Below are 26,648 nucleotides of genomic sequence, written 5' to 3' on the forward strand. Positions count from 1 at the left end.
GAGCTACCTGTAGGAACCGAACGAAGTTGATGAACAGTATGGAGTCAAAAAAGGAAAGTAACAAAGAATGCACATTTTGGGTATAGACACATACATATATAAATTTTTGCAATTCTGAATTGTTTTATCCACGTACTTTTAAATATTATTTCTTTAGAGAACAGAGATTGCTTGGAAAGACTCTGGGACTCATTTACTTCATACATTAGTTGAAATCTTGACATTTTACATCACATAAGGGGTACACATTGTAGTATCCCTGCTTTTTCTAGTATAATAGCAAATTTCATTTTAAATTGTGTCATTTTTAAGTCATACTCCACATTTTTAAAAAATGATAAATGTATCTAGGCTATAATACTAATAATTACAATTTACTGACCTGTTGTTAAAATTCGTGTATTCTGCTAAACATTTTGCACGCAGTATTTCCTCCTACAACCCTGAAAGCTCACTTAATAAAACTATTTTACACATAGTAAACGTAAATTCCTAAGAATTTAAGCATAATGTATAATTTTGCACATCTAGCAACTAGCAGAACTTGGTAAAAATCTCAGCTTTATGAAAATTCAAAATCATAGATTTTAACCTTTTTCTGGAAGTAGAGTAATGTCTATCTACATAGCAGACTTCCTTCTAAAAGAAATGCTTTTTAAGAAAAAATCCATATTTTTTCCTCTCTGAAAATTCTTCACTCACACAAAAGGAATGTTATTTTAAAAGTAAATATTTCCCTATGATGCTGTTTAAGTCTTCAGGTTTAATTTAGTATATAGTATAAGGACAGTGGTCAAACAGTTTTCTTTATACATCATTTCTGACTACTGTTTAAACTGCGTTCTATCCACAATTGTGTTGGATTTCATGTTTGACTAACGTGGTTATTTAACTCAGCTCACATCTCTTACTTTAAAGAGCAAATTATTACTGATAATTTATAGTCTCATATCATTGGTCAAACAGTCATCATAGCAATTACACAGTCTGCTCTTATTTGTGAGAACATTCTAAGTTTGGTCATTCCTCATAGGAGACAAGTGACCAAACCAATGAGAGAAAATGGTAATTCTGCCAAGGAATCTCAGCTACATCCATTCTGCCTTCTTCCGCTCGTCCCCACCATCCCAGATCTCCACCTACACTGCAAAGGCAAGAAACACAGCAGCAGAGAAAGTTCCAATGTGCCTGTGTGTTTCACCTGACATCCTTCAGGGTTCTCTCCTTGCTGTTAGTTTCACCAGAGTTACACCCTTAATCCTCTTTCCCTTCAAGTCCTGGATCCTGCTCTTCCTAATTTATATTGCTGATGCCTCAAAAAACATCACTGTCATAGACATATGAAGAAAAATAACCAAATATTTTAAATATTCTTCTAATACCTAATTTTCTTCAATAAAATTTTGTCTACAAGTGCTGGTTATAAAATATATGAGCTAATTTCCTGTATTCAGTATCCCTCAAGACCATATTACAAGTGCTTACACCATGCAGAGACAGGAAGAGGGGCTCATTTCTTTGTGCAGCATCCTCAGAGGGAGGGAGCACAATGGGCTTTCTCAGGAGGTAGTCACAGGACAAGTTCAAAAACATAAAAAAGATCCCCTAGGCAGGCATGTATAATGTTTGGACAACTGTGGGCCACACTGGAACAAATAGACTTATCTTGAGCAACACAATAAATACACATACAGTAACAAAACCTGAAGAGCAAAAAAAAGAAAGGTTTTAAGTAAATATATGATTTTTTATCAGGCCCTGTTCATAGCTATCCCACACTGTAGCCCATGCCCATGGATTGGACACCCCTGTCAGCACATCTCTGTATCCTGTGTAGGTCTCGAGTGAAGTGACTTCTTGAGTCCCTCTATGCTCAGTTATCTTTTATCAGTGAGGCTTTCATGAAGGTCTTTCCCTTTCAGCCTCCTTCTCAGAGCAGCATTGACTTCTCTGTTCCTCAGACTGTAGATCAAGGGATTCAGCATGGGATTGAAAAGGCTGTGAAAAAGGAGGAGGTATTTCTTCTTCTCCTGGGGGTCCCCATGTTGGGGTCCAACATACATGATAATGGCTGTGCCATAAAAGAGTCCCACCACACCAAGGTGGGAGGAGCAGGTGGAGAAAGCTTTCTGGCGTCCCTCCACTGACTTGATCTTCAGGACGGCACGTAAAATGTGACTGTAGGAGACCACAATTGCAGACAATGGTCCCACCAGCACCGATACTGCCCCAGCCAAAACGAAAACTTCACTAAGGTGGGTATCTGCACAGGCAAGTTTGAGAATAGCTAGAATCTCACAGAAGAAGTGATTTACTTTCTGGGGCCCACAGAAGGGCAATGGCATGACTAACACGACTTGTATTAGGGTCACAAGGACTCCTATAATCCAGGAAGTCACTGCCAGGGTGACACAGACTCTCCAGTTCATGATGATAGAATACCGAAGGGGCCGGCAGATGGCCACGTACCTGTCGTAGGACATCACCACCAGGAGAAGACATTCCGTGTGAGCAAAAATCAAGAAGAGAAAGGTCTGCATCAGGCAGCCAGAAAAGGAAATGCGCAGGGCTGGGTTCAGGAGATTGGCCAGCATCTGAGGCACCGTGTTGCAGGCATAGGCTATGTCAACAGCGGCCAGGTTGGAGAGGAAGAAGTACATGGGGGTGTGCAGTCGGGAGTCCAGTGAGATGAGCCCCAGGATGACCCCATTGCCCAGCAGGGTGAAGGCATAGAACAGGGAGAAGAGCCCAAACAGGAGCACCTGCATCTTTCGGCTGAGTGGGAATCCCACTAGGAGGAACTCTGTGACAGAAGTCTGGTTGCCCCTCATTGTTTTGGGAAAGAGACAAGGGAGCTAGCTCACCACGTCTGAGTGCCCAAGAGATGTGTTTAATATGGTAGACCTGTGTGTGTCATGGTTTCTTCCCTCAGAAAACATCTTCGGTGACACTTCTGTCCTCTTCCTCAGTTACTACGCAAATCCTATGCACTGCAAATGACACAGAATGCATTTTTTCTCATACATGGAATACATGACAAGTGAAAAAACTCAAAGTGTGATTGAGCCAAAACCAGGCACAAGGCAACAAAGGAGAAATTAAGAAGGAACTAAATTTTACAATAATCAAATGACACAAAAAAATCTGCTATTGATAAATCTATGTAAATTGATTACCACGCTAATTGGAGATAGTAAAACACAGACATAAGGTACAACATCTTTACAAAAAGGATTCCTAAAATGCCTAAATTCCCACTTCCTCACCTTCTCTCCAGCCCTCTCTCTCTCTCTCTCTCTCTCTCTCTCTCTCTCACACACACACACACACACACACACACACACACATGCACACACACACCCAACGTTAGAGATGAAATTACAAAAAAAAACATGGCCAGTCATAAAGAAACTGGCACTAGCATCACTGAAATCACTTCAAAGCATTTTTAGGCATATGAGAGCTACTACACAATAATAATAAAAGGAAGAATCTTACAAAAAGAAAATTCTGGATGTAGCCCTGACACCTTTTAAAGATAAATTGACTCTTTAATCTGAGAGAGTGTCCCCTGAAACTTCAGAACATTGGTTTTTTTTGTTTTTTTTATTTTATTTTTTTTCAATTTTTTTATTTANTCAGTAAATGAATGGATCAAAAAACTATGGTACATATACACAATGGAATTTTATGCTGCAGAAAGAAAGAAGGAGCTCCTACCTTTTGCAACAACATGGATGGAACTGGAAAGCATTATGCTGAGTGAAATAAGCCAGGTGTTGAAGGACAAATACCATATGATCTCACCTCTAACAGGAAGCTAAACAACAAAGCAAACAAGCAAGCAAAAAACAGAACATTGTTTTTAAAGGCACCGTATTAAAAGCTTTTTCTCTGAGTCAGAAAATATACTCTGCTAACACAATATCTATTTAATGTTGACTCAATAACTACTCAGCAAGAGTGAAATAAGCCAGGCAGTGAAAGACAAATACCATATGATCTCACCTTTAACAGGAACCTAAACAACAAAACAAACAAGCAAGCAAAATATAACCAAAGACACTGAAATACAGAACAGGCTGACGGGGACCAGAGGGGAGAGCGGAGAGAATCACAGGGGAAAAAGGGAAGGATCCACATGAACAAGTAGAAAGGACACACTAAGGGTGAGGGGAAGGAAATGGGACGGAGGCGGGGAGCACTGGGGGGTGGTGGACAGGGCTGGGAATATAAGACAGAAAACTGTACTTAAACAAGAATTAAATAAAAATAAATAAATAAAATGTTTCCTATGATAACCAATAAATAAATAAATAAATAAATAAATAAATACTCAGCAAGAAGACAAAAAGAAAAAGTAAAGGGCAAAAGAATTGAAATGGATAATATAAAGTGTCATTATTCACAAAACACAATTGCCTACATAGAAAAAGCTTCTCCAAGTGCACTACTGAAATTCATAAGCAAATAAAAAATCTAAATTCAAAGTCCATGAGCAGAATGAAAAATGTATCTATGACAAAAGATTGGGAAATACGTAAAGATTCAAAATCTCTCCAAATTGGCCTATACACTCAACGAAATTCAAGTCAGAATCCTAGTAGTTGTTTTTATCATGTGGAAATTCTTTTTTTTTCTAAATATAATATAGGAAAATGCAAAAAGTCAAAGATTGCCAAAAGACCTGAGAAGAAAGAATGAAGGAAGAAGACTTAAGCTACAGACTAGTAACATTTATTTAAAAAACCAACATAATTAAATCACTGGGCAACTGGGGCACAGATAAACCAATACAGCAATGCAGCAGCTTGGTGACTCCGAAGTTCAGTCACACAAAGGCGCTGCTTGTGCTTCCAGTGAAGACTGCGCAGTCTGTCAGCTACCCATGGAGAAAACTCTAACCTAGCCACCACACATGAGTCCCATGATACATTTAAGGGGGGGGGGGGCTTTCATTCTAAATATGAAAGATAAACACACTTTCCAGGATACAAACCAGGAAGTCACAGAGTAGCAGCATTTCTCAAATAAATCAAAACAGAACAGGCTGTCTCATGACAACCTTGCATGCACAGGCTGGCTCCTCTCTCATTTGTGTTGCTACTTTTAAAGGTTAAGAACAACACCATTTTCACTTCAGCATGGTTAGTTTTTAACACCATTTCTCAAAGTGACTTAAAAAGTAAAGAGAGTAAGAATGCATTTACACTTACAATTTTCTGCAGAGCACATGTTTTCATGGATTACTATGCAAGGTACAAAAGTGAAGCAGCAAAGTTGTCTTCCTAGTGGAACCGTTTTACAGCACTTCTGCCAGCAACTGCCTTTCCTAACCTCTGATGAGTGGCAACGGCAAAAACATAATCCCATTCTAGGATCTGACAATGGGAATCCCTGGGATCAGGACAGCCATCCATAGACAGGAAGCCTGAAATACTGAACCAGGAAAAACAAATCGGGTGCCTCTACTAGCTTCACCGACACAAGAAATATACAATGAAAGTTTTATCAAATTCCTATAGGATATTCTTCTTGCCACGTGTTAGCACCTCTGTACTGGGCAGCAAAGAATAGAAGGATATTTCTAGGAGGTGGTGGAAGCAGATGGTTCTCACATAGGAAGACATGAAGGAGAAATTGTGTAACAGCTCCAGCTTCACCTTCCACTACAAAAGGAGGCAACACTATTAGATGATTTTTGTCTGTTTGTTTGTTTTTTATTTATCTTTAGAAGGGAAGGGAAGGAGAGAAATATCAATGTATGGTTGCCTTTCATGAGTCCCCTGCTGGGAATTGACCTGCAACCCAGGCATGTGCCCTGACTGGGAATCGAACCACGATCATGTGATTCGCAGGCCCACGCTCAATCCACTGAGCTACACCAGCCAGGGCTATTAGATGGTTTTTATGCCCCTCTCAGGTTGCTACCATGAGACAGGGGCATGTAGTGGAACCAGGCCCCCCCCCCCCCATAAATGTGACCAGGGAAGGGTTTTAACCAAGAGGAGTGAGAAACCTAGGCTTTGACAACATGGACGGCAGATGTTACTCTGAGCACCCCCGCCCCCCCGCCCACACACACACACACAGCATAGTGCAAGGAAAGGGTCTTCACAAAGCTGTCTTTCTCTTCATTCTAACCCTGAAGACTTTGGCCAACCATTTGTCCTGCTCCTCTGTTAGTCATTAACCAGTTTACATATAATGATTTTAATGTAGGAGGGCACTAATTACAGTCTTTTCCTTGTAGTGGGTTTGAATGCACAGGAAGAGGAGAGGTTGGAGTTAAAGCACCTACTATCTGAGGTGGGTTCCCAGGGTGATGAGTCACAGAGGCCCTTTCCATCCACACCACAATGACAGGACACAGGCGAGCTCAGGAGGCTTCTACATGAGAGGGCTTGACACTCTGACCACCTAAAGCCCACCCATTTCCCAGACACATACCTGTGGAGTCCAGGGAACAAATTACAAAGCGTCTTCCCACCATTCCATGTCTTCCCTACTGAGCAGAACAAACCTGACCTTTTGTTTTCAACACCAGCTTTGTTATCTGAGGGTGTGAGTGCATGTGAGGGTGTGATTGACTGTGTCTGTGGTAATAGTAGAGAAGTGAGAACTCAGGAGGAATGTCAGGGTGGTCCTACTCAGCAGGGTCTTGGCATGAGAATGTAACAGGTAGACAAGTCAGATGTTACAGGACGTGTCACAGCACAGTCTCCACATCCCTAAGTATCTGGATTCTGAGCAGTCGATCTGATGTGGAATCTGCCTCTGTACCTGCGAGGAGAATGGTTTAAGCTCCATGATGTGGTGTGTGTGGCCTCCATGGAGCTTGTTAAAGTGAGCACCTCCAAGGACTGGTTCCCCCTGAGGAAGTGACTCATCTTCGTCTGCTGAAAAGTGCTATTTTTACATGGAAACCCATGGAGATTGAAGCCTGTTTCCTTATACTTAGGGTACTTTCAGTGACTTCAAAAAACACTGAATTTGCTATCCTGAGGTTGGATTCAGGGGCCACTGTTGTTCACACTGACCTGCAATAGTAAACACTGATCTCAAACACTAATTTCCCACTGATTGAAGTTTGGAAAGAGATCTGGCATGAGACATTAAGTTATGTGCAAGGAGCATATAAAATACATTAAGTCTCTGAGAGTGATGAGGTCCCATACGAAGTGCTTGTTCAGGGGAGATGCACAAAACCTCAATAATATTTAGAAGAATATAACATAATAGGAAAGAGTGTGAGCCCAGATATAACACAGGCAATCAAAGAAACAAATAAAGATTTCAACATAAACAAAATGAAAGATAAAAATTACATGATCATGTCAACAGATGCTGAAAAAGCATTTGATAAACTACAGTACCCATTTATGATAAAAACATCCAGCAAAGCGGGAATAGAGAGAGAATACCTCAACATAATAAAAGCCATATATGAGAAACTTACAACCAATACCATACTCAATGGACAAATCTACAAGTTTTTTTCCTAAAGATCATGAACAAGACAAAGGTGTCCGCTTTCACCACTTTTATTCAACATAGTATCAGAAGTTCTGGACACAGTGATGAGACAAGAAAAAAGAAATAAAAGGCATCCATCCAAACTGGAAAGGAGGAAGTAATACTGTCATTGTTTGCAAATGACATGATAGTGTACATAGAAAACCCTATAGGCTCCAACAGAAAACTACTCGACTAATAAGTCAAATTGCAAAATAGTGGGAGGCAAAGTCAATATTCAGGTTGAAAGCATTTGTGTCCACCAACAATGAAATATATCAGAAACAGAAATTAGGAAAAAAAATTCCCTTTTCTACAGCAACAAGTAAAAGTACTTAGGAAAAAACAGAACCAAGGAGGTAAAGGACCTGTGCTCAGAAAACTACACAACACTGAAGAAAGAAATTAAGGAAAATACAAATAAATGGAAGAATATATGTATTCATGGATAGGGAAAATTTACATCATTAAAATGTCCACACTACCTAAAGCAAGCCATAGATTCAATGTAATCTCTATTAACAAACATACCAATGATATATTTCAGAGATTTAGAATAAATAATTCAAAAATTTATGAGGAACCAAAAACCACCCCAAATAGGCTCAGCAATTTTGACAAGGAAAAACAAAGTAGGAGGGATCACAATACTTCATATCAAACTATATTACATGGCCACTGTAATCAATACAGTCTGGCATTGGCATAAGAACAGATACATAGATCAGTGAATCAGAAGAGAGAGCCCACAAATAAATCCACATCTCTATGGTCAACAATACTGGACAAAGTGGGCAGTAGCATAAAATGGAGTGAAAATAGCCTCTTCAAAAAATAGTGTTGGGAAAACTGGAATGTTACATGCAAAAAAAATGAAATTATATCACTAATGAAAAACACACACCAGAATTAATTCATAATGGACAAAAGACTCAAAACATAAGCTGTGACATTGCAAATGTCCTAGAGGAAAACAAAGGCAGTAAAATTTCACATATCCATGCAGTAATATTTTTGATGATATATCCTTCTAGCCAAGAAAAATAAAGGAAAGAATAAGCAAATGGCACTACATCAAATTTAAAAGCTTCTGCATGGCTAAAGAAAACATCATCAAAATGAAAAGGAAACAAACCATATGGGAACACGTATTTGTCACTGACACCTGAGACAAGGGTTTGATCTCCAAAATATATGAAGAACTCACAGGACTCACCACCAGGAAGGCAAACAATCCAATTAAAACATGGGCAAAGGATCTGAACAGACACTTCTCCAAGAACACATGGTCTATAGGCATATGAAAGGATGCTCAGTATCACTAGCCATCAGACACATGCAAATTATAACCACTAGGAGATACCACCTCACACGATTCAGAATGGCTATCACTAACAAACCAACAAATAGAAAGTCCTGGTGAAGATGTGGTGAAAAGAGAACCCTAGTGCACTGTTGGTGGGAACGCAAACTTGTGCAGCTCATGTGGAAAACACTATGGAAATTCCTCAAAAAATTAAAAATGGAACAATCTTTTGATCCCATGATTCCACTGCTGGGATTATACCCCAAGAGGCATGAAACACCATACAAAAGAACCTATATACCCCAATGTTCATAGCAGGATTATTTTAATAGCCAAGTGCTAGCAACAGCCTACTGCCTTGAAACAGTCTATTGCCCATAAGTCAATGACTGGATCAAAAAACTGCATCATTTACACAGCAGAATACTATGCAACAGAAAGAAAGAGCAAACTCCTACCTTTCATGACAACATGGGTGGAACTGAAGAGTGTTATGCTAAGTGAAATAAGGCAGGCAGTGACAGGCAGATACCATATGATGTCACCTCCAAAGGGAACCTAATGAACAAAACCAACAAGCAAGCAAACAGAACCACAGGCGGGAAAACAAGGAGTAGACTGACAGGGACTACAGGGGAAGTGGGAGGGCAGTAAGGAGGGAAGGAAGAAGAAGGTCACGGAACAAGTATAAATAACTCATGGACATGCACAACAGGGTGAGGATTGACTATGGGAGCAATGGGGGAAACTGAGACCAGGGAAATAGAACGCCAGTAAAAAAGAGACTTCAAATAACTGTAATTTATGTCAGAGAGGAAAGCAAAATTATAAGGAATGAAAATAAAATATTTCAATGAAGTATTATAATCTACAAGAAAACAATTATTCATTCTAAAATGGCAATATATAATGATTTCAATGAAGAAAACATCAAATACAACACATGGCTACGCCCAAAACAGAGCAGGACCAATGAACGCAAATGAAAATTAAGAGAAAAGTATCAAATTCAGGCATAAAATGGAAAAACTGGAGTTGAGTCAGAAAGACATCTTTGAAAGTGCTAAAAAGTGTCCTAACATATAGTCAAGAAGAAAAAAAATAAATGGGGAAAAAGCAACTTTTGAAAGTTATTTCTGAGAATTTCCCAGCTGTGATGAAGGATATGCTCCCATTAGCACAGAAATCTCAGCAAATCACAAACAGGACACATTTACATAAAATGCCAGGATCCTACATTATTATAGTGACATTTCTGAAAACCACATTTCTGATAAAGTAAATAATCTCAAAACTCAGAAAAATATTTACTTATTACCCATTACCAACAGAAATCATTGCTTTAGCTGGAAAAAGATACATCCTGTAGTGCCTTTACATGGGTCTCTGTTGGCAATGAAGATTTGGTCTTGGTTGCTTGTTTTATTTTTGACTTGTGTTTGTTTGAAAACATGTTCATTTCATTTTATTTTTGGAAGCATAATTTCCTGTATATAAACTTTTGGATTGACAGTTCTTTTTTTAGCCCTTCTCAGATACTGCTCATTGACCTCTGACCTCCTTAGTTCCCTCTGAGCAGACAGAAATTATTATTGCTGTATCCCTCATGGTACTACAAGGAGGACCCAGTTCCATGGAGGCACCTGTACTCTAACTCCCTGCTTTGCATAAGGGAAGGCTAGTCTCATAGGCCATTGCCATCATTTCAACCTGGGACCTTAGGGATTGAAAGTGACTTTAAGCTAGTGCTGGCTTCAGATCTCCCTATTCACTTGCTGATTCTACCTCATTTTTGTCCTTTGACAGTTTTACTTACTCTCTTTCATGCTCAGTTATACATTTCAGAGCTTTGAATTTTTAAATATTCTGTCCAATAGTTTTAGGTGCTTTCTCCTAACATGATTTTCAGGATGGCCACTCTGCTGTATTACTATTGTTTCTATTCTAGAAACCCCAGAAGTAACCTACCTGGGGAGGGAGTCAAACACCTGCTCTTTCCTTTCACAAATGAGTACTTGATGCAAACAGAACTGCACTAAAAGGATGGAAGCTCCCTTCTCATTACCTGCCAACAAAAACCTGTTATTCCTGGGACTCAGGTTCTTTATTCTTGCCCCTACCTCCTGTTCCACTTCCCAGCTTGTGTTATTTCATGGGACATTTACCACCTCCCTTTTCCAAAAGTCTCGTCTTTTTCTTTAATGCATTCCTCCATTCTTATTTTCTTGTATTCTCCCTTATTCCAGTCCATAGCATATTCTCATCTGTACATGCTCAGATTTATAAACCTCTACTGATTTCACAGATTTTCCACTTTTAAAACTATAATGTTCAATTTTTTGTATTATATAGACAATACATTATATATGTATATTTGTTATAGAGACAATTCATCATAGTTGGATTTGAAATTCAAATAAGCACATAGAAGAAAATGTTTTTCCTTATCATAACCGTGAGTCTTCTGTCGACAGTTCCATATCATGCATATGGCATTAGGAGTCTTACTTTTTTCATTTAATATGAATTGTAAATATATTGCAAGCCAGTAAATCCACAACAAACCCAACTTTGATGAAGATCATTAAAATGCATGTTTCATGTAGATATGTATTTTACCTGTTTCCTAGTATTGGAATTCTTGTGTTTTTTTCAGTATTTAGCTACTACAAACTATCAGTACAGGGAGGAACCTTTGCTCACATAATTATTTCCTTGGGTAAATTCTCTAAATGGGAATTACTGGATCAAAACTAATTTGAAGTGTTGATCTCCGCTATTGTGTACCAAAGTGTCCTAGGCAAGATAAGCACTGTGTGGTATTACCAATTTTCTCAAACCTTTACCATAAAATAGAACGATTACTCATAGATAGAGAACACATTGACAGGTGTCAGAGGAGAGAGGGTTAGAGGCCTAAGTGAAAAATTTGAAGAGGTTAAATAAATATAAATAAAGAGTTCAAAGCCATAGACACAGACAACTGTATGGTAATTACCAGAGGGAGAGGGGTGTGGGGAGAGGTAGAAGAGGGTAAGGGAGGGATAAATGGTGATGAAAAGGACTTGAACTGACATGGTGAACACACACTACAATATACAGATGATGTAATATAGAAATGTAAACCTGAAACCTATTAAATTTTATTTATTTTTTGAAGATTTTATTTATTTGTTTTTAGACAGAGGGGAAGGGAGGGAGAAAGAGAGGGAGAGAAACACCTATGTGTAGTTCCTTCTCACCTGGCCCCTACTGTGGACCTGGTCTGCAACTCAGCCATGTGCCCTGACTGGGAATTGAACTGGTGATCCTCTGGTTCACAGGCCAGTACTCAGTCCTCTGAGCCACACCAGCCAGGGCTAAAATCTTTATGAATTTATTAACCAATACAACCCAATCAAGTAAATGAAAAATGTTTAAATAATAAAATTTTAAAAGTTATCAACTTTAATTACAGATAATTGTACCTTCTTTTTATTCTGATATTTTCTTTATATTTGTCCTGATAATTTGGGAAATTTTTAGCATTCTGGAAATACTTTAAAAAATACTTACAGTTTGTGTTCTGATCATGCTTAGTCTTTGTTGTTTTTCTTTAAATGCTTAAAACATCCTGGCTGGTGTAGCTCAGCGGATTGAGTGCTGGCCTGTGAACCACACGATCGTGGTTCAATTCCCAGTGAGGGCACATGCCTGCATTGCAGGCAGGTTCCCAGCAGGGGACTCAGGAGAGGCAACCATACATTGATATTTCTCTCCTTCTCTCCTTCCTTTACTCTCTAAATATAAATAAATAATAAAATCTTTAAAAAATATTCTTAAACGCTTAAAACGCTTTGGGAAAGAAACTAAGTTGTTAAAATACTTTATTCAGAGGAGACGTCCTCCAGTTAGAAACTGGAGGCTTAATAAAGAATACTGACCGGTGACTGGACTAGCAGTCTTCTTTCTCAGAAAGGTCTCTCTTCCAGTTCCCCACTGTGAATACATCACCAGGTGCCCTTAGAGAGCTGATGTGCTGCTGGAGCTGGTGCTGACTTTCTGTGTGTTATACAGCATACCTACTTACATGTACATGGACCAATATGCACAGTGCATCAATAAGTGAATGAGCTAACCTGCATAACTGCATCTACTGTGACTCCCAAATCACCGTACTCACACCTTAGAGTGATCCCTTCCTCATGACTAGAGAACTGTTTGTGCAACTGATTTGGAAAATGAATACAAATTCCTCTCAAAAGTTCTAAGGTTGATAAATAAATCAACATACTTTATATTGAGTCATTTCAATTTCATATCTAAATACTCAAGTATCTTCTATTTTTAAAAAAAACTGACCAGCCTGAAGGAGACTCTCTCAATCATTCTATCTGCTTCTGACAGGTAACATGGAGTTTCTGGATGCACACCTATATACAAGTCATAACACTTCAAGTACAAATTTCACACACAGTTGACCATGGACAATGAAGGGGTTAGGGGAACCACCTATATGCAGAAGCTAGGGGAATTGATCCAACATGCACTCAAATATATGTGTACAAATTTGACTTACAAAAACTTCATTACTAATAGCCCAATGTTGACCCAATGTTACTGATAAGTTATAGTCTCATATCATTGGTCAAACAGTCATTACAGCAATTACACAGTCTGTTTTTACTTCTGAGAATGTTCTAAGTTTTGGTCATTTCCCATAGGAGTCAAGTGACCAAACCAATGAGAGAAAATGTTGGACTCTCAGCTACGTCCATTCTGCCTCCTTTCTCTCGTCCCCACCATCCCGGATCTCCACCTACACTGCAGAGGCAGAGAAACACAGCAGCAGAGAAAGTTCCAATGTGTCTGGGTGTTTCACCTGACATCCTTCAGGGTAATCTTTTTGCTATTAGTTCCATCAGAGTTACACCCTTAATCTTCTTTCCCTTGAAGTCCTGGCTCCTACTCTTCCTAATTTATATGGCTAATGCCTTGAAAAACATAACTGCCATAGAAATATGCAGGAAAATAACCAAATGTTTTATTTTATTTTTTCTCCAATTTTTTTATTTAATTAGTTTTCAAGTACAGTTTTCTGTCTATTACTCCCATCCCATCCCACCCCCCATCCTCCCCCCTCCCTCCCATTTCCACCCTTCTCAGCTGTTGTCCATGTATCCTTTATATAGGTTCCTCTAAATCCCTCCCTTATTTCCCCTGAAATTCCCTCCCCTCTCCCCCCTGGTCACTGTCAGCCTGTTCTCTATTTCAGTGTCTTTGGTTATATTTTGCTTGCTTGTTTGTTTTGTTGTTTAGCTTCCTGTTAAAGGTGAGATCATATGGTATTTGTCCTTCAACATCTGGCTTATTTCACTCAGCATAATGCTTTCCAGTTCCATCCATGATGTTGCAAAAGGTAGGAGCTCCTTTCTTTCTGCTGCATAGAATTCCATTGTGTATATGTACCATAGTTTTTTGATCCATTCATTTACTGATGGGCACTTAGGTTGCTTCCAACTCTTAGCTATTGTAAGTTGTGCTGCTATGAACACTGAGGTGCATAGGTTCTCTGGGATTGGTGTTTTGGGGTTCTTAGGATATAATCCTAGTGGTGGAATTGCTGGGTCAAAAGGCAAGTCCAATTTTAGTTTTCTGAGAAAAATCCATACTGTTTTCCATAATGGTTGTACCAGTCTGCAATCCCACCAACAGTGGACCAGAGTCCCCTTTTCCCCACACCCTCTCCAACATTTGTTGTTTATTGCTTTGTTTATGATAGCCATTCTCACCGGTGTAAAGTGGTATCTCATTGTAGTTTTAATTTGCATCTCTCTGATAGCTAGTGATATTGAGCATCTTTTCATGTGTCTCTGGATCCTCTGTATGTCCTCCTTGCAGAAGTGTCTGTTCAAGTCCTTTCCCCATTTTTTAATTGGGTTAGTTGTCTTCTTAGAGTGAAGTCGTGTGAGTTCTTTGTATATTTTGGAGATTAAACCTTTGTCTGAGGTATCATTGGCAAATATGTTTTCCCATACAGTTGGTTGTCTTTTTATTTTAATGCTGTTTTCTTTAGCTGCGCAGAAGCTTTTTATTTTGATGAGATCCCATTTGTTTATTCTTTCCTTTATAGTCCTTGCTCTAGGGGACATATCAGTAAAAATGTTGCTGCGTGAAATATCTGAGATTTTCCTGCCAATGTTCTCCTCTAGGACTTTAATGGTGTCATGGCTTATATTTAAGTCTTTTATCCACCTTGAATTTATTTTGGTGTATGATGTAAGTTGGTGCTCGAGTTTCATTTTTTTGCATGTAGCTGTCCAGTTCTCCCAACACCATTTGTTGAAGAGGCTATCTTTACCCCATTTTATGATACTGCCCCCTTTGTCGAATATTAATTGACTGTAGAGATTTGGGTTTATTTCTGGGTTCTCTATTCTGTTCCATTGGTCTATGTGCCTGTTTTTATGCCAGTACCAGGCTGTTTTGATTACAGTGGCCTTGTAATACAGTTTGATATCAGGTATTGTGATCCCTCCTACTTTGTTCTTCTTTCTTAACATTGCAGCTGCTATTCGGGGTCTTTTATGGTTCCATATAAATTTTTGAAGTGTTTGTTCTATGTCTGTGAAATATGCCATTGGTACTTTAATAGGTATTGCATTGAATCTGTAAATTGCTTTGGGTAGTATGGACATTTTGATGATGTTAATTCTTCCAATCCATGAACACGGTATACGTCTCCATTTGTTTGTGTCTTCCTTGATTTCTGTCTTCAGTGTTGTGTAATTTTCTGCATACAGGTCTTTAACCTCCTTGGTTAGATTTATTCCCAGATATTTTATTTTTCTTTTTGCTATATCGAATGGGATTTTTTTCTTGATTTCTGCTTCTGCTGATTCATTGTTAGTATACAGAAATGCCTTTGATTTCTGGATATTGACTTTGTATCCCGCTGTTTTGCCAAATTCATTTATTAGTTCCAGCAGTTTTTTGGTAGAGTCTATAGGATTTTCCATGTACACTATCATGTCATCTGCAAACAGTGACAGTTTTGTTTCCTCCTTTCCAATTTGGATGCCTTTTATTTCCTTTTCTTGTCTGATTGCTGTGGCTAGAACTTCCAATACTATATTAAATAGAAGTGGTGAAAGTGGACAACCTTGTCTTGTTCCTGATCTTAGTGGAAAAGCTTTTAGTTTTTGCCCATTGAGTATGATGTTGGCTGTAGGTCTTTCATATATGGCCTTTATTATACTGAGGAATGCTCCCTCTATTCCCACTTTGCTAAGTACCTTTATCATCAATGGGCATTGTACCTTATCAAAAGCTTTTTCCATATCTATTGATATGACCATGTGGTTTTTGTCTTTGCTTTTGTTTATGTGGTGTATTACATTTACTGATTTGCGGATATTGAACCATCCTTGCACCCCTGGGATGAATCCCACTTGGTCGTGGTGTATGATCATTTTGATATATTGTTGGATGCGATTTGCCAATATTTTGTTGAGGATTTTAGCATCTATGTTCATCAGCGATATTGGCCTAAAGTTTTCTTTCTTTGTTGTGTCTCTATCTGGTTTTGGAATTAGGATGATGCTGGCTTCATAAAAAGAGTTTGGGAGTTTCCCATCATTTTGGATTTTTTGGAATAGTCTGTGAAGAATCGGGGTTAGCTCTTCCTTAAATGCTTTGTAGAATTCTCCTGTGAAACCATCTGCTCCAGGGTTTTTGTGCGATGGGAGTTTTTTGATTATTGCTTCAATTTCATTTGCTGTTATTGGTCTGTTCAGGCTTTCTACTTCTTCTTCATTGGGTTTTGGAAGATTATATTTTTCTAGAAATTTGTCCATTTAAAAATATGGAACGCTTCACGAATTTGCGTGTCATCCTTGTGCAGGGGCCATGCTAATCTTCTCTGTATCGTTCCAATTTTAGTATATGTGCTGCCAAAGCGAGCACCAAATGTTTTAAATATAGAGCCAGTTTTTGAAGATGACAGTTGCCAAATTTAAAATATTTCAACAATTACTACGTAATAAGTCTCAACTCCAATATTTTAAATATTCTTCCAATATCTTTTTTTCTTCAATAAAATTTTGTCTACAAGTCCTGACTATGGAATATATGAGTTAATTTCCTGTATTCAATATCCCTCAAGACCATATTACAAGTGCTTGCACCACACAGAGATGGGAAAAGGGGCTCATTTCCTTGTGCAGCATTCTCAGAGAAGGGAGCAAAATGGGCTTTTTCAGGAAGTAGTCACAGGACAAGTTCAAAAACATAAAAACGATCCCCTAGGCAGGCATGTCTAATGTTTTGGCAATGTGGACCATACTAGAACAAATAGACTCTACTTGAGAAACACAATAAATACACAAACAGTAACAAAACCTAAAAAGCAAAGGAAAAAGGTATTAAGTAAATGTATGATTTTGTGCCAGGCCCTGTTCATAGCCATCCCCGGCTGTATCCAGCCCTTGGTTGTGGATCTGACACCCATGCCAGTACGTCTCTATATCCCATGCATATCTCAGGTGAAGTATTTTCTTGGGTCCCTCTACACTCAGTTATCTTTTATCAGCGAGGCTCTCATGAAGGTCTCTCCATTTCCAGCCTCCTTCTCAGAGCACCACTGACTTCTCTGTTCCTAAGATCAGGGGATTCAGCATGGGATTGAAAAGGCTGTGAAAAAGGAGGAAGTATTTCTTCTTCTCCTGGGGGTCCCCATGTTGGGGTCCAACATACATGATAATGGCTGCGCCATAAAAAAGTCCTACCACGCAGAGGTGAGAGAAGCAGGTGGAGAAAGCTTTCTGGCGTCCCTCCACTGACTTGATCTTCAGGACAGCACGTAGAATGTGACTGTAGGATACCACAATTGCACACACTGGTCTCACCAGCACTGACACTGCCCCAGTCGAAACCATAACCTTATTAAGTTGGTATCTGTACAGGCGAGTTTGAGAAGAGCTAGAAGCTCACAGAAGAAGTGATTTACTTTCTGGGGCCCACAGAAGGGCAATGGTAAGAGTAACACCAAGTGTACTAGGGACAGGAGGACCCCTGCCATCCAGGAAGTCACTGCCAGGGTGACACAAACTCTCCAGCTCATGATGGTCGAATACCGAAGGGGCAGGCAGATGGCCACGTACCTGTCATAGGACATCACCATCAGGAGAAGACATTCCGTGTGAGCAAAAATCAAGAAGAGAAGGGTCTATGTCATGCAGCCAGCAAAGGAGATGGGCTGGGCTAGACTGGGTTCAGGAGGTTGGCCAGCAACTTGGACACCATGTTGCAGGCATAGGCTATGTCGACAGCGGCCAGGTTGGAGAGGAAGAAGTACATGAGGGTGTGCAGTCAGAAGTCAAGTGAGCTGAGCCCCAGGATGACCCCGTTGCCCAGCAGGGTGAAGGCATAGAACAGGGAGAAGAGCCCAAACAGGAGCACCTGCATCTTTGGGCTGAGCTGGAATCCCACTAGGAGGAACTCTGTGACAGAAGTGTGGTTGCCCCCCATTGTCCTGGGAAAGAGACAAAGGAGCTATCTCACCAAGTATGAGTGCCTGAGGGCACGTTTAACATGGGAGACCTGTGTGTGTAACTGTTTCTTCCCTAAGAAAACATCTTCAGTGACACTTCTGTCCCGTTCGTTAGTTACTCTGTGAATCCTATGCACTGCAAATGACACAGAAAGAATTTTTTTCACCCTGATAAATTAAATGCCAGTGTTCTGTTACACTGTTCAGTGAATCTTACCTTTATTTCCAAAGTTCCACCACAGTTCCTAACACATTATCATGCCTGGCCTGGACACTTTCAGAGTGGACACTTTCAGTGGACACTTTCCTCAGTCAGCACAACTGCTTCAGAGACCTTCCTGAGAGGAGTCCAGACCCCCAGTGCACACGCAGCCACTGTGAGGAAGGGGCCATGGGCCTGCATCTGCACCCACATACAAGGGTGGGAAGGAAGACCAGGAGCCTGTGGGAGATCCTCCTATCAGGGAATCTCACAGATTCATGCCTCATTACATGACTTATTGGTCAGCCTTGTAATTTTTACTTGCAGCATCATCTTGAATTGACTTGAGGGAATGGCAGGCAGACTGCCACAACTTTAGCTGCATTTAAGGGGGAGATATTTGTCTTTTCACTTTTGTACCCACAGATGTACTACTCTCATCACGCTGTTTCATGGTGAGATATTATCCGTTACACATTCATGCCTATATGAGTATTCGTACTCTATGCCTGTATGTGCGGATAAAGTATATGGTATATATACAGTTATATACAGGTATGTGCACACACATATACTTATACTATTATTACGTGCAAGTGTCCACAGTACTTGTTACTTTCTATGTTATTTTTGACTCTAATTCACCAGTAAAATGCTGGTTGAATCATTTCTTGATGGGTGTTGTCCTGAGATTTAAAACTACTGATCAATAGCCAAGGCTAGAGCCTAAGCTCTAACTATACACTCATATCCTTAGAACCTTTAACATATTTTACAGCTTAACTCTAACAGGAAAATATTATTCATCATGGACCTTTACTTTCTGTGGTGTATCAATCTTTAGAAAAATATTTCTACCAGAGTTGGTATTTTGAGGTTGACTTGTAACCATTAAACCACTGCTTCTGTTTCCTTGTCTGTCTGACTCTATATCCTTCTTCAGCCCGGCATCCACCTGAATTTCACTAAAATAAGATTCTCACAAAAATTCACAACTGTGGTCCTATAGCAATTCTCCATTCAAGTTTCCTCATAAGTTAATATTTGCAAGGTTTGATAAGCAAAAGTGTGAAGGTTTCACCCTGCTTCAAAGGAAGAATCAGAATTCACAGCAGAACACCAGGAGATGATATTGTCTTTGTCCCAGAAATGACGTCATAAAAGTTGGAATCACCTTCGTGAAGAAAGCTGGTTGTTTTAGTAGGACCGAGCTCTATGTCAGTGAGGGCTTTAACTCAGAGATTTGGATTCCGTCTATGGTCATACCACCCTGAACGCGCCCGATCTCGTCTGATCTCGGAAGCTAAGCAAGATCAGGCCTGGTTAGTACTTGGATGGGAGAGATTTGGATTCCCATGTTATGGGAGAAGGCAAGCAAGAAAAATGCACAAGTCTCTTCCAAGTACAGGATTCACTGGCCCTAGGGGTATAGAAAACCATCAGCCATTTTTGTTTCAGTTTGTTGCCACATTTGGGGAGAAAGAAGACAGCAGTGCTATTTCTAAAATGTCCTATGATGAAGGACACAATAAACTGAAGCAGAAGGACCAGTGACTGTTATCTCATTGTGCTCCTACCTGCTGCAAGTAGCCAAGCACAAAACAAAAACCCACAGGCATGTACTAAATATATTGCATGTTCATCCACACGTCTTGGCTGAGGACATACAAGACAATTCCTATCTGCTGGTGTATAGAACCTGCTTGGAGTGACAGGTCTGTTAAAAGGACTCTAAAGATAATAATTCTCACATTCAAATAACTCACCAAATGGAAGCTCACTTTTAAAAACAAAAGCTTCAGGATGCTCTTTGCTAAAAAACTCCTATTGTGGTCGATGTGGTCCATTATTTCATGGAAACATGACTGAATTTCATGGGACAATGAACTGACTTTCAAGCAACTCTCTCAAACAGCTAATGTATCTTATCATTTAAACAAGGAATTTTATACTAAATGTATCAAAGTAAATGATCCATACTAGGTGTATATAAATGAGATGGTGACTTAAATGATTCTATTAGCTGAGTCTATAATTAGCAAACATCTGACACTGATAGACAATAATAATTCCATTCTGCACTGAGATTTTTCATCACAGCCTGTCTGAAATTGAATAGTGAACAAAGACTGGACAACATACGAAATTTACCACAGACTTACAGCTACACACAAGAAGACCAGCTGAATGTGACTTGGGTTAAGCATAAACACACTAATGAAGAGAAAAGTGTCTGTGAGTTAGTGTTCAAATTGCCGTCTCATAAGGATCTCTTAGGAGAAAAGGTGCCCGAACCAGAACAGAAAATTTATTCTCTGCTCCACTCCACCGCCTCTCAATATACTTCTGAGTGTTTGGTGTAGAGAGGGATAAAGACCTGCCAGGCATGCTGCCATCAGCTCCTTCCAGGGGAAAGGGGCTCTCCAGGGACTAATCTCTGGTGTTCTCCACAGGGACACTTGTGACAAGACACTGGCTATGATGAATCCTTCACTCACTGTGGGGTGCATGTTCATTCATTTAGAAGCTCTAGAATGATTTCTGGGACTCCTTCACACATTACAATCACCACACCTTGCATTCACTATGGCCCAAGAACTCAATTTCCCCACCTACTAACCCTCCAAATAGAGTAGGTGCTACACAGGGAAGCTGGGGCCCATAGGTTTTTCCCATCCTCAGTCTTGGCTGAGTTTTATCTCACACCTGACCTCAACATGTATCCTCTGTATTTTTTCATCAAGTCTCCACAAGGAACACAACTCACAAAGTAAGACCAGAGACCAGAGACCAGGTAGCAGGACCCGTAGAAGGGGTCAGGAAGAGGAGAAGGCATCCCAAGGGGACTTGTTAAATCCTGTTTGGTAGGATTTAACTGCAGTGACAAAAGGGAAGGAAAACTCTCACCAGGAAACAATCTCTATCCCATCACCTCCAGAGACTCTGAGTCAAGGGGGAAAGAGACAGGTTTCCCCTCAGACTTTAACTACTATTCTTTCCTCTCCTCCCTAAAATGGAAACTGACCTCCTCTTTGAGGTCTGGCCAATGCAACTGAGACAATCTGGTGGTGTCTTGGTGACATAAATTTCTCTTTTATTCTCTTATCTACCTCTATCCTTATACTGGAATACAAAGATGGTGGAAGATCATTTCCCAAAGTTATTTCAATGTTCATGCCAACCTATAAGGAAACAATAGAGGGACTATTTCGACTGCCAGAGCATCACCTGCTGTGGGTCTGAGATGGGCTTTCTGTCGTTAAACCTGTCCAGTGAGAGGTTCATTGGTGACGAGAGTCCAGACACCACCCTCACATATTGCAGAGATACGGTGCCCTGATACTGATACTGTATTTTAAAATCTCTACTTTTTGGTCATATAACTTCTTGTCTCTAACATTATTTCATATATACCTTTCCCCTTTTCTTCTCATCAGTCATATCTATTTTACTGGTGTTTGTAAAAAGACCTAGGTTTATATTTTAATAATCTTCATTTCTAAATTTTTGGCAATAAAATTTGCTCTTATATAAATCATATCATATCTCTATTTTCATTCTTGATCATGGTATCTTCCTGAGTTAAATATTTTACTTTTTAAGTTTGTCTTGTTTTGTTAATAAATATAATTTGGACTCTAAACTTGTTTTTTATTGAGCACTTTGGCTGCACATCTCAAGTTTGATACTCAGAATTCTCACCATTAACACCATCAGTAAAATACAAATTATGTAGCAGTGCATTTTTAGGTTTCCAAATATTTTTATTATCTTTATTGTTTATTTTTAATTTTTAATCACTGTGGTGTAAAATAATGAATCCTTGAGATATTGATTCTTTGAAAAATCTGAGGACTTTTATTGCTTTGCATATAGTCAACTTTGCAATTTTTATATTAATTTCAACATAACATATTCTCTATTTCTCAGGCATAGGATTATTTATGTATTTATTATGGCAAGCTTGTTAATCTTGCTATTCAGATTTTGGATATCCTTTTTTTCAGTATTATCAATTTTTTCTGAAAGTATTTTGCTCAATTCCCCACTATAAAGTTAGTTTTACAAATCCTTTCAATAAATTTCTCTTGTGTTCTTTTTTCTAATTCTATATTGTTTCTATATTGTTACAGCTATACATATTAACAACTGTTAGATCTTCTTTGTAGGCTGTTACCTTTATTATTATCTAGTATCTCTCATTATACCAATTCTTTTGCCTTATATAAACATACACACAAAATCTGCCTCTTATTCTATTGTTGCGTCAACTACTCTTACATATTTGCAGAGGCTATGTTCTTCATTGCCATTACTCCAGCCTGTCTTTGCAATTGTGTTTTCATTGCTCTTATCAACTGTATATGGCTACATTTTGTGGGTTAAAAATAATCAATGTGAAAATAAAAGGATCTAATCTATTTGTACTTAACATAAATATTGAGACATTTACACCTCTTAGCACTTGGGTTTTCTGGGTAGAGTCCTTTCCTTGGCTTTTATGCTTCTTTCCTCTGGCAGCTTTATAACAAAGGCTATTGTGCATTGTCTGGCCTGGCTCCCCCTTAATTTTACCTCCAGTGTTTTGCCCTCTGTTGGAGACCAAAGTTGTGAATTTCTTGGGTATCTTCACTCAGGGTACAAGTAATACAGATGCATACACCACAATAATGGGATCACTCTGAAAAGCACCAGGCAACTTTAGGAATATTTTACACTACTTTCCATTCTTCCTTTCTCACACCTGTTCAGACATGTTTGTTCGCAATCATTTGTGTAAATGTCTTAACTTCAGAGTTTTTTCTCAGTTCTCTTTGAATCAGATGGGAACCCTACAGTGAACTGATACCGTGCTGGTGTGGTACAATAGTAGAGAGACTTTCATACAACACAATGGTTACAAGGATACTGGGTAACTACAACAGTAAATACAAAGCTCTCGGATGAACAAGCAGAAGTGTGTGAAGCTGCCATCCCTAGGGTTCAAGGGCACAGAGCAGAAGGTGGGTGATTAGAATCCAGAAGGTCAGAGGAGTCGGGGTTCAGACTTGACCCTATGAGAAGAAGGGGTGAGCAAGCAGCACTGTGCCCCCTATGGGGAATCACCAGGCTGGCTCTGGGAAGCTGAGTAAATAAGGCTGGGCAGAGGGACTTCACTGCCACTGCCAAGAGCTATTGGGCAAGGCTGACAAGAGCAGCAGGCAGACAGGAAGAAGCTAGGTCCTTTTCCCTGCTCCAGGATCCCAGTCTGCTTTAGAGCTCCCTACCTACACAACATAAGCAATTGGAAACCACCAAAAGCAGTAGCCCACCCTGGCCGGTGTGTCCCAGTAGGCTGTAGTGTTGGCCTATAAGCAGAAAGTTCCTGGGTTCGGTTCCTGTTCATTTTGTCTGAACAGGACCCATATCGTATTTCGGTAGTGGGTTTGGTCCCAGTTGGCACACATATAGGAGGCAACCAACAGATGTTTCTCATTTGTTTCTCTGCCTCTGTCCCTCCCATCCCCCGTCTCTAAAAATTCAATAAGCATGTCCTTTCACAAGGATTAAAAATAAAAATCAATAGTCCAAATGTCCCAATTCACTTAAGAAAAGTTGCAAACTAGACACCAGATGCCGGGCTCTCAAGTTCATTAATAAAGAACAACCTCCACATCACTCATACTGAGAGTTCGTTAAGGGACAGACACAAGAATTACTTTAAAACACTAATGGGAAGGTGAGGTTTAGATGTGATGCACAAAGGTGTTTGCTGATTCCTTACGTTGAAGTGAACGTGCTAGCTACTCACAAGCAGCACTGTGAGCCACAGGCCTTCCCTCTGAGGTCCAGTCTATGTCACACTGACAGCTTAGACTCAGAGGAGAAGGTGTGCTGCCCCCCAGTGGTGGACGACCAGAGGGAAGGAGGGCTCAGCAGTGACAGCGAATCAGTAAAAGTCGGACATTTGCTACTTTCTGTTAACTACACTCATAAAACAGACTGATAAGGGGATGTTTTTCCTGGACTGGTTAGGATGGCTGGATGAGATGTTGCATGTTAAGTGTTATCGATGTGTAGTGCACAGCACTGGGTGAGGGACCAACAAATACTACCTGCTCTCCTTAGAGCCCATCTGACCATATTCAGGGAGCTCTGCTCCCCACAGGAGCTAAGTAAGAGTTGAGTGGCTTTTCAAAGTGATCTTCTGTGCTATAGTATTTAAAATAAAGACAGAGATGAAATTCGAAATTTTTCCAAGCAATAATCTAAGTAGTTTACCTGTGTTTACTTATCTAATCCTCAAAGCAATACAGTCGGGTAGGTACACTAATAGCCTCGTTTTACATATGAGGAAACAGAGGCACAGAAAGGTTAAACTTGGCCCCTGGTACTCAGCCCCAGAGCCTGCGTTGTTCCGTCACTACACTGTAACAGTCCAGCTGCCTCCTGTCCCCCAGGCTCTGTGTGATGTGCTGCTGTTTCAGGCCTGGCCACCCCTGTTAGTAAGCACACCCCAGCGAGGAGCCTTCACCACAGTGCTTCTGCAACACCTGCCCGGCCCCACCCACTGCCCCTCCCGCTCTGCCCACTGCCCTGTCTAGTCTCTGACAAATAAAGAATGAACACCTGCCAATATTTATCTAACCTGCTAGTAAGAGAAACAGCAGGAAAACAGAAGAGATTGCTCCAACACCACTCAGGAACAGAAATTTATGTAGCTAGTCAGGAAAGGAGTACCAAATAAGATACCTGAGTTTTGTATAGGCCTGGTGAACTTCTTACAGTCCAGTAAGCCATATCGACTTTGGTTCAACTTTCCTAACTAGGCTACAAAATCAGAACACCTTCCCAATGCCCGCCTTGTCTTACTCCTAAGGAACTTGTCATTGGATTTAACGCCCACTGAGATAATCCAAGACAGTCTCATTTCCAAGATCATTAACTTAATCACATATCAAATAACTTCACAACCACAGGTTCCAAGTGGAGGATGTAGACCCAGCCTTTTGGGAGCCACCATGCAACCCACCATATTAAGCATGTATGTATGTATGTACTAGGCATGTATAAATACATTCTCTTCTATCTGTTCCTACCTATGAGGGTGAAAGTCTTTGACTTGTGTTATTGATATCTCCCTACCACTGAAAACAGTGCCCAATGTGTACTACATACTCAATAAATATCAGCTGCATGAATTGGTTAATATGGCCACTCAAAAAAACATACTATGTGTATAATTAATATATTTTTATGTTATTTTATTAGCTTCTTTGAGTTTGGTGATAACTAAATTTAGAAGGCTTACTCTCTGAATAGTCTGCTAAAACTGACTACCAGAACCTATATCATGCCTAACTAACGCTAAAGAGGCTGGCTCAAAACCTCTGCCCTGGCTCAAAACATCTTGCCTGACAAGGAGCTCTCTTCTATGTGTGTGTACCCATCACAATGCCTCCAGTCTCCTCTCTGCAGATTGCCACATGGATTTGACCTGTGCCCTCTGCTTTAGCCCACGGTATAGGCATTGGCCTCTCTCACAAAGAGGCCAAGGTGACATTACTGGTTCCCTTCTGCTCTTTGAAACACAATTTACTATAATTTATGGAGAAATATTACTTCCACACACTCCCTCACCTAGACACTTATGGGAAAGAATCAAGAGACAAACAGCCCCTATATGTGGAGTCTCCCAGGTTACCTCTGTGGAGCTCAGTCGGTGTGGGCTGGTTGCAGACAGACCTGGACCCTTCCCAGCTGGCTCCCCCAGACAGGCGCTGAGGTTCAGCCTGCTTTGACCTTGCACTAGCCCAGGTCTCGGCAACAATCAAGGTGCTTTGCATCTCATCTCTTGGCCTGGATAACCATTGTGTGAGGGAAGCAGAGCACACACTTTTATTCCCATTTTGCTTAAGAAGAATCAGTGTTTCAGCATGTTCACATAGTTTGTCCCGTGCCACATGATAAAAATACATCTGGGACTGAGACTCAGATTGTCAACAACCAGTTGGTTGCTTTTAGGCCTTATTCCTGCGGAAGATGACTTGCCTGCATCCCATGCACACATTGCATAGGCTTATATGGCTTTGCTATTGTTTTGATTCACATGAATT

The 26,648-nt window shown here is 40.0% G+C and overlaps 1 protein-coding gene, 1 non-coding gene and 1 pseudogene across 2 annotated transcripts; all 3 read right to left on the minus strand.

Annotated features, from left to right (window-relative positions):
• Positions 1-1,877: 1,877 nt before the first annotated feature.
• Positions 1,878-2,831, minus strand: LOC118986869 (olfactory receptor 13-like). The gene has a single exon (XM_037045935.1). The coding sequence runs from the start codon at positions 2,829-2,831 to the stop codon at positions 1,878-1,880; it is 954 nt and encodes a 317-aa protein (XP_036901830.1).
• A 13,827-nt stretch (positions 2,832-16,658) lies between these two features.
• LOC118986888 (U6 spliceosomal RNA) lies at positions 16,659-16,765 on the minus strand. The gene has a single exon (XR_005066477.1). It is a non-coding gene; the product is annotated as a U6 spliceosomal RNA (small nuclear RNA).
• Positions 16,766-17,398: 633 nt separating this feature from the next.
• Positions 17,399-18,328, minus strand: LOC118986870 (olfactory receptor 2A25-like; annotated as a pseudogene).
• Positions 18,329-26,648: the final 8,320 nt, after the last annotated feature.

This window comes from Sturnira hondurensis, unplaced genomic scaffold, assembly GCF_014824575.4.
Source record: "Sturnira hondurensis isolate 20B ecotype Veracruz unplaced genomic scaffold, ASM1482457v3 Scaffold0004622, whole genome shotgun sequence".
Lineage (NCBI taxonomy): Eukaryota > Metazoa > Chordata > Mammalia > Chiroptera > Phyllostomidae > Sturnira > Sturnira hondurensis.

Coding starts and splice junctions, on each gene's coding strand:
- LOC118986869 (XM_037045935.1), bottom strand. CDS start 2,831: ATGAGGGGCAACCAGACTTCTGTCACAGAGTTCCTCCTAGTGGGATTC.